Raw genomic sequence first — 13,654 nt, 5'->3', positions numbered from 1 at the left:
ATGCAGGGGGTACAGGTTTGATCCCTGGTCCGGGAGCTAAGATCCCACATGCCTCGTGACCAAAAAAACCCCTATAAAACAGAAGCAACACTGTAACAAATTCAATAAAGGCTTTAAAAATGGTCCACATCAAAAAAAAAAAAAAATCTTTAAAAAAAAAATAGAAGAAATTTATCAATTATAAAAAGTAGTGTTGGGTCACTTAAGAAAAAAGCTTTTATTTTCATGAACATACAAATGACTAAGTTACATATTTTTCTCTTCACAATTTTCAGGCGCTGTTTTGAATTTTTAGATTTACTTTTACAAGAGTGGCAGACACATTCACTGGAACGGTGAGCATCTGATTTGCTGGTTTTCCCTCTGAGTTGAATCTTGAGATTTAATATGTCAGCGAGTGGTCCGACCCACTTTTTATAAGAAGGGAAGGAATCCAAGCGTTCATTTGCGTGACTACTGGCGTTATTTCTCCTGATGCTGATGTGAGGCACCTACCACTGGCAGAGGCTCTTAGTGAGCTCCATGGACTGTCACGTTAGCCTCGGGGTGTGACCCGGGTGCCCCGGGACACCGCACGGCCAGGACTCCCTCTGCAGCGGCTCTGATCTGCTGCCTGGCATCATGTCAGTCCCAACGAGTTAAAAAAGGTTCAGGGGCTTCCCTGGTGGTGCAGTGGTTGAGAGTCCGCCTGCCGGTGCAGGGGACACGGGTTCGAGCCCTGGTCTGGGAAGATCCCACGTGCCGCGGAGCAACTGGGCCCGTGAGCCACAATTACTGAGCCTGCGCGTCTGGAGCCTGTGCTCCGCAACAGGAGAGGCCGCGATAGTGAGAGGCCCGCGCACCGCGATGAAGAGTGGCCCCCGCTTGCCACAACTAGAGAAAAGCCCTCGCACAGAAACGAAGACCCAACACAGCCATAAATAAATAAATAAATAAAAATTAAAAAAAAAAAAAAAGGTTTAAAGATGCTCTTAGTAGGCGAGGGGTAACTTTGAAAATCCTTAAAGGAATTTCACTCATTTGAAAGTTTTCTTTTTGATCCCTCTGTATCAGAAAGCCAGCAGTTTTCTCTTTATTCAGGCTGGTGTGTGGTAAGTTTCACATCCTCATGATGCAGAATTCTTACAGAAGCTTGTCTCAATTTTGAGGTTCATTCTTTGCCATTTTTAGTTCCTGTCAGTTTTAGGTGCCTGTTATTCTTTCTGAGTTAAATTTGGAGCTGATAGATGATGATACTGTGCCACCCGGTTTTTCATGGTGTGTTGTGTAGTTTGTGAAGAACTTTACAACATACTAAACAGGTTACGAGTAGTGGGAGTTTAACACATGAGCACGCCTGGAGTCCAGTTCAGTCCTGCAGTGCTCAGAGACGCAAAAAGCCGGGCCTCCCAGAGGTGAAAGTTCATCTGAAAATACTTTGGATCGAGAGGATGGTCACACGTTTAAAAAATATTTTCTTCTTCTTTAATCTCTTGGGTATTATATCCTCTTTATGTGGTGGTAGTTTTGGAATTTAGAGTGGGAAGGTGGAATGAGGGATTGAACACCAGGGCCAGGTGAGCAGGGCAGGAAAACGTGATTGACTCAGACGTGGCCTCGTGTGTTTATTCACTTCCCCTCAGCCTTGCCGCTTGGCAGGTTCTCACCAAATGCCTGCTGGATGAGTGAGGGACTGAGGACTGAGGTGGGGCGCTGGTAAGACTGGCGCCTCGCCTCTGTCCTGTGAAACTCTTCACTCCAGTCATTGCCCTTTTCTTAAAACCGGTCCATATTCAACGAGACAGTGTAGCGATTTCTTCTCAGCTAGGGTAGAACGTAACTAAGAGAACACCTGTGTATAAAACAGAGACATAATTTCATAAAATTGTTCGTGTTATGTAGTGGAAATTGAAAAAACATTCTTTAGTTACAGAAACCTGACGCGCAGAGAGTCTCTGCAGTATTAGGATTATGACTAGCTCATTATAATTTCCATGGAAACTTGTTCTGACCATGGAGAAGGAAAGGTTTCGTTGGTTGAGTTCATAAAAGATTGAACTAAGTAAGCATGGCCCGAAATACATCAGCCGTTACTTTAAAAAAAAAAAAAAAAAGTCCCAGGAGAGTAGGGTTATCAGGTGCTTAGGTGGGGAAGGGGTGGGAATAGGTACTGGGACAGAATCAGGAATGAGTTAGCAGATCTGCGGAGTGTGCTGATTTTCTAGGCTGCATGTTTGTTGACTCTCTGGGCACAAAGGGCCTGTACCTTCCACGTTGCCGTTTGAGAGTTATTTCTCAACACCTGTTGGTATCCGCATAAGACCATATATTAATGATTGTTCCTGCTTTGTCCTCTAAACATCCAGACACATATCAGTATTAGCGGAAACAATAAAGAAGGGAATACATGATGCTGATTCGGAAGCACGGATAGAAGCCAGAAAGTAAGTGTTGGCTGAACACCACTTTCCCGATTCACTACTTTTATATTTCAGGTGCACTGTCCAGATGGCCTTACAAAAGCTCATTAAGTCACATGGACATGTTTTGTTAATCATGACCCAAAAGGCCATTTCAAAATACCTCTCTAGTTTTCTGTTTCGAGGGTTGTTGAGTTCAGTGTCCAGGCCTGAAAGACTGGTACTGTTTGAACATAAAGTAGACTGAGGTAGACACAGAAAGCTCATTTTTAAATTTATGAGAAATTGCTGCATGAGCCGGCAAATCACCTGTCTGCGTGCCCCGTGTTTTCTCTCACTCACTAAGCTCTGTGGGTCCCAGTGGCTTGTTGACTTGCCGTGAAGAATCCCGCTCACGGGGACTCTCTCCCTGGGATCACAGCTCTGCAGGCATCGGGGGTGGCGTGCCGGGGCAGTGAGCCCCTCCAGGAGGGAGGGGGGCTGATTGCGGACCACAGCTCTCTGTCCCCGCTAGCGTTTGGGGCCGTCTGGCCGTCGGGACTGGTTATGCCGCGGTTGTGAGGCTGGGTCCCCACGTCCCGCGCCATCCTGCGGGTGAAGGTGCCATTGTGACCGTAAGTAGCAGAAGCTTGACGCCAAGATGTCCTCCCTCTCGGGCAGCTCAGAGAGAAAAAAAGCTTCCCGTTTTGGCCCGTGGCTGTTTTTCTGCGCTTCTGTAGTTGACCGGCTCTTCTAATTGACACGGGTCACAGCCAGTCCTTACATCCTGGCACACTGCGGACTTGCTCAGCTGCACGAGCACACCCTGGCCCAGTACTTCCTGCTCTGACTGCTCTCTCAGTTAAGCCGTGGTTCCCTGGTTTCGGAGCGTGTGGAGGACTCACTCTTGACCCTGCAGTGCTCACCGCAACCTCGTGCTGGGAAGTTCCTACCAAAAGAAGGGACATGACGAGCGGTGGCTAAAAAGTAAAAACTACTAGGAGCGGATTTGTTAACGGTCTGCGTACGCCGTTCTTCACCCTCGTCTTATATTTGGTGCCTCCACCCCAGTTTTTTCTTGTCCTTTGATCGTAACACAGTACAGGTTTCAAGTAGCTGTGAGCCTCGTCCTGGTTTTCTTTTGTTCTCGTTACCTAAAGCCGTTTTAAGTACTTGGAACCAGGGAGCGTCACGTTGCATTTATAAAAGTGTCCATGACCGGGTCCCCCTCGCGTTCTGGGTGTAGTTCTCGTTGGTTTGGCTCCATCTTCCCTGAGTCTCCCAGTCTGGCAAGTCGGGCTCTTTAATTTCCATTTTATCCATTTCATTAACGCGACTGAGAGTCAGCCAGCTGGGCCGGAGTCACCAAGGCCGGGAGCTGGGAGGTGACGCTCCACCAGACGTCCGCGGTTCTCAGTTTTCCTCAGGCCACGGCCGCCGCCGGTCACAGGGGCTGGTGGCGGGGGGCGGGGGGGGGTCCCCTCCCTGACAGCGTCCCGGGTGCATAGCCGTGACAGGAGGCCGCGTGTTTTCCAGGTGTTACTGGGGTTTCCACAGTCACTTCAGCAAGGAGGCGGAGCACCTGTACCACAACCTGGAGCCCTCCTACCAGAGGGCTCTGCAGAGCCACCTGAAGAGCTCGGACAGCGTGGTGTCGCTGCCCCAGTCGGACCGCTCGTCCTCCAGCTCGCAGGAGAGTCTCAAGTAAGGGCTGCGGCTGTGGAACGTCGGCTGCGCGAGCACGCAGACTCTCCCTGTGCTTTGGTCCGTCTGCGTGCCGTTGCCATTCCCCCTTAATTCAGGTGGAGGCTGGTGCTGGGGAAGATGCTGTGGGGATGGTGAGAAGCGAGTGGCCTGGTCCCTGGTCCCTGGTCCCTGGTCCCTGGTCCCTGCCGCAGGTAGTTTGTACTTCAATTTACGTGGCAGTCCTGGAACACAGTTTTGGAGTAACACAAGCGAATTGTTCAGGGTGTCTTCTATGACAACAGAAGCGTTAACTTGGAGACAGCTTTGGAAAGGGAGGGCTTTCAGACCCTGGGACTGAACATGCTACCATCTTCTCTCAGTACCTCTGATCCCTGTTGCTGTTTAAGACTTCCCTCTGTGTGTTTGAAAGGTAGTCCAAAATAGAATGCTAAAGCTTTTCCAAAATCGGAGGTTTATAAGGTTGTGGTCCAAGGTACCTGTAGAATTCTGAGAAGCCTGAAGCAGTCCTTTATTATCGTCATCTCGCGCTGTAGATTGTGCTTGTATCAATGCAGATACAGTGCACCTTTGATAATAGACAGACGTGTCCCTTTATTTCCAGTCGGCCGCTCTCCGCCAAGAGAAGCCCTACTGGCAGTGCCACCTCCAGAGGTAAGGCGGGCGCCGCGGAGGAGGCCCTGAGCCTGGGGCGGGCTGAGCAGCGGCGGGAAGGGTCTGTGGAGGGCCCGCTGTGCCCTGCGCTCCCACTGGGCCGGCAGACCTGTCCTCGCCCACAGAGCTGCCGCGGGGGCGCCCCTGTGCTCCGAGCACTCGCCGGGGGAGCGGGGGCCACTCAGGATGCTCCCAGCGGCAGGCAGCCGGTGGCTGTGGGAGGGCAGGAGGGCACGTTCCCGAGAGGGGGAGCGTCCAGCTGGGGGTGCGCCTTCCTGCCACCCCGGCCAGACACGATCACGTTTTCATTACTTCGCTGCTCACATGAACCGGAAACGAGGTCCATTTCTGTGGGGTTTATGGTCTCTGATGATGGGGGCGTGTGGAGCTGCGGCCACTTGTCGTTTTCTGCAGCATCAGCTGAGCTGTGTCCAGCGAGCAGGGGACACTGTCGGCCGGTGCTGTGTGCTCCAGCCTTTGTCAGAGCTTGACGTCTGTTCTCAGGAGAAGCAGGGCACGCGTCAGCGATGCACGTCTCACATTCTCGCGTGGCCCTTACCGTCGTTGCTAAGGTTCCCTCCTCCCCCTGCAGCTTCCACGGTCAGCAGCAAATCCGTGTCCACCACGGGGTCCCTGCAGCGCTCTCGAAGCGACATAGACGTGAACGCAGCCGCCAGCGCCAAATCCAAGGTCCCCTCGGCTCCCGGTGCAGCGCCCTTCAGCTCCGCGGCGGCCTTGCCTCCGGGCTCGTACGCCTCCTTAGGTAACCAGCCCCGTGACCCTTCCCCCCCGAGTCTGCCGTTTGCGATGACCCTTAACCTCTGCTCAAATCCATCCGTGTAGCAAATTACCAGGAACTGGAGTTGAGGCGGTTGCAGGGCTGGCCTTTCAGAGTAAGTGCGTCTGTGCACTGACCTGTGCTCTGACCTCCGCGCTGGCCGCTGGTTTACAGCCAACCTTTGGTGGGTGTCCCCGCTTCTGGGGCGTCACCCTGGTCGGGGACGCATCCCTCAGCGCCGCGTGCCCCTTCCCGGCTGCCCAGCCTCCTCCTGTGTGGCCAGAGCTGGGTTTCCCCCTCTTCTGACCTGGGTGGAGAGCCTGAAGGGGGGGCTCCGGAGGAGCGGGAGGGACTCAGCAACCAGCACCCCTGTTGTACAGAAGGGTGTCGTCCTTCCCTGTGTCACCTTGGGAGGAGCGGGTACCTACTCCGATGAAAGCCCGAAAGAGTAAAAAGATTATTTTCAAAAGAATATCTGACAGAGTGCTAGGTCAGTTTTTCAGCAGACACTGCACATCTACTGTGGGTAAGGCTGATAGTTTTTTTGAGTTTGTTTTTGTGAAAGCAGAGTTGTTCAAAGCCAAAGTCTGGAGACCTCGCTGGATCCATTTTATTTTGGATTTTAAGGAAACGATACAATTCAAATTTCATGAAACATCGAGACTTATTACTTATGTGGTTTACAAACTAATTCCAAAGTCAGTCCTACAGCTAATATTCTGAAAGCACAGAAGCAGAGCAAGAGAACACCGAGAGGAGGTTACCAGGCCCGACCTTGAGTCACTCGGTGACCTTGACCAGGCCGTGTTTCCTCTACCCATAAATGAGTTGTAATAATAGCCACCTAATTCAGACACGGGGTAGGGACAAGTGACATTATATAAAAGTCCTTTGTCAACCATTATCCTATACGGCGAAGGAAACTGCGGTTGTGATAGGAACGTTATTAGTTTAAAAGGTAAGGTGTATGTTGTGGGACATTGTTAAGTCAGTCTTGTTTTCTCTACAGAAATGCCTCATTGAGACTGGGAAGATGCCCAATAAGGGCTCTCCTTTTCTCTTGTTTATTTAACTCTTACAAGATCACGTAGGCGTGTTTAGGATCCCGTGTTGGTGTGTGCTTATCAAGAGAGAAGTCAGGTGGGAAGGCTTTCTGTTCATTTCAGTTCCGTTTGATCCACCTTGAGAATCTGTAGTTAGTGTTTGTTTCACTGCTTGAAAACCTGAGTAAAGTGACAGCAGCCCTTGCTTTTCGGTGCATAGTTGAGCTATTCTAATATGGACCCTGTGGACTCTGCTTGGTGCTAGTCAGAGCACTCGGGTCTTCTGGTCTGATGACACAGAACTGACCTTTCAGAAGCGCTGATGATAAATTTTCAGCCCCGTGTTACCTCTTCGAATGACGAGACTGGAGTATTCCCCATTCTCCCAGCATTTTCTGAGAGCTCGACCTCTGCTTTCCTCATGTCCAAATCAGCAAGAACCAAAAAAATCAGCCCCCCAAATATAACATAATCCTTCGGAGGAGCAGTTACAGGTACTACTGAGGTTGACACGTTACGTCTGTGAGGAGTGTAGCGTTAAAGCTGATGATCCTTCTCCAAATTTCTAGAGTCCAGACGCGTGAGGGGAGACACGGAGCCCCTAGGCCCTGGCTCAGGTACCGAGCTGCACGGCCTTGCTGCTCGCCGTGTGGCTGGGACAGGCCTTGCTGCGGCCAGCTTCTCGGAGCTGCTCACTGGCTGCCTCTGTCCTTTCGGTGTCCTTTAGTTCCCCGCCCGCCCTTATTGTGCTGGTGCTTTGTTCCAGAAAACAGGGGACCCTTCACAGGGTGAGGTTGGGCCACATCAGAAACACAGTCAGGCTGTCAGCTGAGGCGCGGCCCTGGGCTGCCCTTCCGTGTTTTGTCCTTTGCAGGCAGAAGCACATTCCCCTAAGCTGATTTCGGTAGAAGGGGCACTTACTCGCTTCCGACTCTGCTTTGCTGTTGAACTTGTTTCCCTTTTAATTTTATTTTAAACTGTACTTTTGCTTCTTTAGTAGCCAGTAATAACATTCTGCTTTTTAATTTTTTTGATGCGACTAACTGTTCCCTGTTGTCCCTTCCCTTGTTTTTTAATTTGCTTAAAGATGGCACTGCCACCAAAGCGGAGGGTAAGCGGTTTGTCTCTGTGGCCGAGCTGTGTCTCCCTCTCACTGGTCCCCTGTCCCCACGAGTGTTGCCTGGCGCCCCCGCCCTCCCCGGGGTCCCTGCATGACACGTTGCACGCACATCCCTCCACTCTTCTTCACCCTGTTTCCACTGGGTTTTGCCTTCCCCCAACCTGAGCTCTCCTCTCCTTTCTTGTGTGGTCGTTGTGCTTGTGAATTTGGGCCCTGAGTATGCTGTACGTGGCGTCGCTCTGAGCCCACACTGGGAGGGGGGTCGCGTGACCTCGTGGGTCCCAGCTTCTGTCACCCCTGAAGCACCACCTCAGCTTCCGTTTCCTCCTCCTCACTTTGTGCTTTTGTGGGCCTCTCAGGATTTGCCTTTCCTCTTTCAAACATAAATTTAAGTGTCAGTCGTCAATTCAGGTTCAAAGCTGGTGAAGGTTTTCCAGCAGGTAATTTCTAGACATTAAAAAAATTTTTTCCTCTCCCCTAAAACTGGTGGATTGTATGATACCATTTCTGTTTGCCTCACTGACGCATATCCCATTCATTCATATACTTTCGTTCATCCACTCAGCAACCTTGTCCTCTGTGACACACGGGGATATAGCTGGTGGAAGAAATACACGAACCCACGTCCACTTTGTTTTCTTTTTGTCTCATTCTCAAGAGGCTCTTTGTGATGTTTCATTCTTTTGAATTTTAGATGGAGCTATTCTCATTGGTATAGGTCTTTGATTAGAACATGCTAGACAAGGTCGACCTTGCAAAGTCTCTAGATAGTAAGCACGATGTTTCAAATAATTGAAATTTAGAGTTAACCTCGTCTGCTTAAGGGAATGGCTTAGACCCACGAACCCTCAGGATGATTTAACAATTAGGAACTGCTAGATAACTTTCCTGTGTTATTTCGCCACTCTAAAAGGCCAGCCGGCAGAGTAGACTGGGTTTTATCTCGAGACGTGCACTACTTCCTGAGGGACTCGCAAAGGAAAAATCGGAACGGAACTTTTAAAAAAGACGAGCATAGTCTCAAGATCAGTGTTCTTTTCTGTGTAAAAAAAAAAAAAAAAAGACCAGCGTTCTTCAAACTCATCTCATCGTAAAAATCGCCTGGTGCTTGCTGCAGGGGCAAAGTCCTAGGCCCTGCGTCCCGAAAATGCTGGTTAGGTTTGGAAGGAGCAGGGCACTCTGAACTTTCACCAAGCCCCGCTGGTGGTTCTTGGGGTTGGATAAGTTTTTGAAATGAAAAGCTTCCAAAATGAAAAATGGACAGAAGGCCTATGTCACGACGAGGGCGTCATCTGTGATAGGAGACTGAGGCTGGGTGTGACTTTCTTCTTTTTTTTTCGTTGATATGAGTCATTTTATATTTCTCCTTCCCCAAGAAACCATCCTGAGTAATTGCTCAGCCTAGATGGACGGGGAGTGGAGGGCGGAATACAATAACGTATTTCGTCTCATCAGATGACAAGTGAAGAAGTGATGCGGGAAGTTACACATTTTTTGCAGAATGCCCTGCTTGATTTCGTATACCTATATAATAGAATCAAAATCAGCCTGTTATTCCATGCAGCAGTGGGGATTTTGAACTTTTTTTTTTCTTCTTTCTATGAGTTTTCTTTTACCTGTCCAGAGCAAGTTCAGAAGGTTGCTTACGTAGTTGTTGCGCAAGAGACTGAGGATGAGAAGTGTCTTTCTGCTTCTCCTTCTTGTGGGAAAGTGGAGGCTGATCTGTGGGCCCTTAATCGTGTAGAGTTCAGAATCAGCCAGAAGAGAACCTTATCGGGGCAGCCCCGTGCGCCTTGGCCTCCGTCCTAGGGCCGTCCCAGGCCATCACAGAACTGGCCGCTCAGAGCCTCCAGCCTTGTGTGATGACGAGACAGACTACAGAGGCCCCGGGAGGCCTGTGAACTGGAGCCCCTCTAGGCCGTCATTTCTGTTTGTTTCAGCTCCGAAACTTAGCAGGGCTGCTTTAGAAAAGCTACACATGCAGCGAGTATCACTTAGCATCTTGTCATGAGTTTCCTGTCTGAATTTTAGGGATCATTATGGGCCTTTTGAAGATTTGTTAATAAAGTCTGTTGAATATTGTACTGTCTAGCTCCGGAGGCAAGCGCTAGGCACTTGAATCACGAGGCAAAGATATGACTTTGAATCAGTGGTTGGATGCTCTAAATTCAAAATTCAGGCAATACATTTGAAACCTGGCAACTCCCTTGTTATCGTAATTGAGAAAAATAAATAGTCTTTGGGAGTTACCTATCTCACACACCAAGTAGCCACTCTAATGTTTATGACTAATCAGAAAAATATTTTTTGTGAAGAACTCAAAGCTCAACTTTTGGACGAAAGTTTATTTCCAGGTTATCTTTCAGTGTGTTATTATGTTCAGTGATTTGGGGGATTTGGAAGAAGGAAGCATTGATAGTGTCTGCTCGTGAGAGAGTTTATCATGATTACCCTTGACCCTTGAACAACATGGGTTTGAAGCGCGTGAGCCCACTATAGGCAGATTGTTTTCAGTAAACTTACAGAACTGCACAGTCTGTGCAGGGCAGCTATGGGACTCGAGCGTCTGTGGACTCGAGCATCCCCGGCTGGCCCTGGAACCAGTCTCTGCGGGTACCAGGGGCGGCTGCAGATACTCCAGTTGTGTGGAAACGAATGACTCGCATCTTCTCATCTCATGCTTTTTTTTTTTTTCTTCTTTTAAATTTAGCTGCTGGGTTTAGGAAATGTATTATTCGTGTTTTTTCCCCCAAAATAAATAATTTTAAATGAAGAGTTAAAATACTAGAGTGACCTGTTGGTACCAACAACTTAGTGATGGGTTCAGAGCATAGGTAATCATATGTTACTAAGTGTAGTCAAAGGCCATGCTTAACTACTGGTGATTTTAATTAAGATTACACAATAAAAACTGTGTAGCCTTGTCTGCTCTTCTGGAAAAGGAACTTAGATTTAGTTCTCTTTTACTGGGAAATAAAACATTTGGTATTGCTGTATGTCTGTCGAAGAACTCTGAATTTTAAGTAGTTGGCCTTTTTACACAATGAAAAAATATGTATGTATATAGAAATAAAAGTTTTAAACTTCTTTTACTTTTATCTTTAAAAAATATGAGTAAAGTTATGGAGCGGCGGGCGGTACTTGTAGGTAGCAAAATTTACAGGTGATCAACTTTCCAAATTTTGTTGCTTTCAAAAATGCCACGTGCGACTAGAGAGGTTGGGCTTTTTGTACCCCAGACAGTGGGTGTAAAAGCAGGTTCCTAGACCCAAACGTCCCAACTGGAGAGTGAGATTTACCTGGAGACCTTTTCATTCTCACACCTCAAAATGGAGACAAAGACCCGAGTGGGGAGAGACTGTCGAATGATGTATAACTGTCTTAGGCCAAACTGGATGCGGGAAAATCATGCTTCCAGGTTAAACCAGTTCACAGGTTTAGTTACCCGTCCTGGGGGCTTTTCTAGAAGAATGGCAGTGTGACTGGCTATTATCAACAGACCACGAGATACGGATGTTCTGTCTTTCTTCCACAAAAGTCCAGGGCTGCACTGCTCTTACAGGTCTCTGTTGTCCTCTGGGTCTGCTTTTCTCTGGGTGTGTGTGTTTGTTGATGCGCCTCTTGTCTCTCCCTCCAGAATTTTTTTTTCTGCTGTAGCATTCCCTAATACCCCATTTCCATGTCTTTTACTTAACGCTGGCTTTTTTTCTTTTTTCACATCTTCTTTCTGTCCCTGTCAAAACACGGTATGAATGAATATGTCATTAACAGGTCATAAGGTAGAACTGAAGTATATTTTTACTGTTTGTTGCATTTATTGAGCAGGCTTTCTTTTTCCTAAAGACCACAGAGTATTTTTATATCATGTCTTTAAGACATATACAGGCACTTGTAGTAATATTGCCAAATTAATAGGATGACTAAAACAAACCAGACCTCTTCCAATAAAGGAAATATGCATCTGAGTACAATACAACAGAGGCCCTTTAAACTCCCCAAAACGGACTTTAAGGGTGCTCTGAGGTTACTCATGTTAAGTCCCTAGGTGAGAGTTAAGAGTTGGCACGAAGCCAGCATTGTAAAAGTGCTGTATATCCGTGAAAAGGTGGGCCTGGGGAGAAAAACCTTTGAAGATATCAAATTGACATGATCTCTCTCTTGACTTTGTCCCAGGCAAAGGAAAACCAGCCTCCCCTAATTTGTAACTTGTCACACAAGTTGTGCTTTCAGTTTTTGTTATCTGTGGTATCTGGGAAACCCCAAACTGATGAATAAGTGGTCTGCGTTTACAGCCTCCACGGGAACAAACATTGAACTTCTGCAGAGGAAGCCACTGTCAAATCTGGTTTCTCAAGGTCCCTACAGATTAAAATATGGCAAATACGAGCTCCTAGTCCAAAATTACATCCATGATGAGTGAGAAACAGCAGAGAAAAAGAATAAAAACATAATTAATCCTTTGGGACTTGAGGGTCTTTTATGTAATATGAAATTGCTGTATTTAAATGTTTAAAAGAAACAAGAAACTTGTAATTTTAGCAGCATGTAGAATTTAGTAGTCTGAGTGATCCTCCCAATTGAGAACAGATCACCCATCTGGAATAAAAGCAGTAAAGCCACTCATCTGCAGACTTAAGCAAAAGCAGAAACCCTGGGAGGTGAGGGCCAGAGCTGGTTTGCATCCTGAGGTTTTTGGCTGAATCCTGGAGACCTGGGGCATTTGCTCAGGACGTGGAGTGACAGGAAGTCACTGCATCCTCACTGGTGAACAAGAGGTTGACTCTACTGAAGAGAAGAGGACAAGAGGGAGTCCTCCCATTTTAATCTTAAGTACTGGGTGGAGCAGGGAAAGTAATCTTCCCTGAGAAGTTGCCGCCATAAATTGGGCCTTCGTGCAGGTTTCTGGTCAGAATTCATGCTACCTTGGTGGTCTGAGAAACCCAAGCAGGTAAATCATGTTAAAGTGGCTGTGGATTGCTTGTATCCACAGGACGCTAGCAGAAGCAAACATAGGTCCTCATTGGAAGAACTCACCTTCAATCTAGGTCTTAAAGAATTCCCATAAAGTTCCAAGAAAAGAAACCATTTTGTTGTCTTAATGTTTAAAGAAATAAAAAGAAAAATTCGGAAAGACAAGCAGGGGAGTAAGGAACTATAAAGAATGACCAAGCAGGCTTTGAAAAAGAACAAATGGGTCTTCTAGAAATGAAAATATAATAAGTTATTAAAATTTAAAACTCGGTGGGTTAATTGAGCTGCAGAACCGATGAAACTGAAGAGTGAACTCACGAATTCAAGGTAAGAAAACATCGTCCAGAGTTAATGTGCAGAAAGGACGGAGTTAGAAAACAGGATGGGGTGTTACGTCCCACAGGAAGTAGTGAAGAAATTCAACCTATCTAATTGAGTTTTAAGAAGAAAGACTAGGGCAGAGACAGTATTTGAAGAGGAAGTGGTTGGGAATCTTCACGATTGTTGAAGGACACTGAACCGCAGATGCAGAAAACCCGGTACATCCCAAGCAAGACAAAAAGAAAAATCCATAGTGAAACACATCATAGCGAAACTGCAGAACACCAAAGATTAAAAAAATATATATATTAGAAATAGCCAGAAGGAAGAAGAGACTACCCACAAAGGAAAGGCAGAGTTTAAATACAACTGGGGACCCTGGAATCAGATCAATGGAGCATATCAATGTCCATGTCCTGTTTCTGACTTTCTACAATAGTTTTGTAAGATGTTACCATTGAGTGAAACTGGGTAAAGAGCACACGGGATCTCTGTGTATTATATCTTACAGTCAAATCTGAGTCTACAATTATCTCAGAATAAAAAGTTTAAAAAAGGGGTCTAGAAGTTGTGCTTGTAATAATAATATTTTAATCTGTAAGATTGTTACCTTAGAGATAGCAAAGCGTATCTTAAAAAAAATTAAGACAAAAGGAGGAAACAAAGGAAGGTAAAAGGAGAATGA

General features: G+C 47.2%; 1 protein-coding gene across 18 annotated transcripts in view; it reads left to right on the top strand.

The window, feature by feature from the left end:
- The window catches only part of CLASP1 (cytoplasmic linker associated protein 1), a 260,361-nt gene that overhangs the window by 156,265 nt on the left and 90,442 nt on the right, over window positions 1-13,654 (top strand). For 12 of the 18 annotated variants that reach the window (XM_082397807.1, XM_082397795.1, XM_082397806.1 and 9 more), the window contains 6 exons: window positions 276-335; window positions 2,346-2,423; window positions 3,915-4,082; window positions 4,687-4,736; window positions 5,329-5,499; window positions 7,127-7,174. In XM_082397807.1, the coding sequence (XP_082253933.1) occupies window positions 276-335; window positions 2,346-2,423; window positions 3,915-4,082; window positions 4,687-4,736; window positions 5,329-5,499; window positions 7,127-7,174 (575 nt within the window). Of the gene's footprint in view, window positions 1-275; window positions 336-2,345; window positions 2,424-3,914; window positions 4,083-4,686; window positions 4,737-5,328; window positions 5,500-7,126; window positions 7,175-7,644; window positions 7,669-13,654 lie in introns of all 18 variants that reach the window. The other 6 variants (XM_082397803.1, XM_082397809.1, XM_082397810.1 and 3 more) reach the window with 2 other exon arrangements.

This window comes from Balaenoptera borealis (genome assembly GCF_965194805.1).
Source record: "Balaenoptera borealis genome assembly, chromosome: 6".
NCBI classification, from domain to species: domain Eukaryota; kingdom Metazoa; phylum Chordata; class Mammalia; order Artiodactyla; family Balaenopteridae; genus Balaenoptera; species Balaenoptera borealis.
This window is presented reverse-complemented; position numbering and strand designations above follow the sequence as displayed.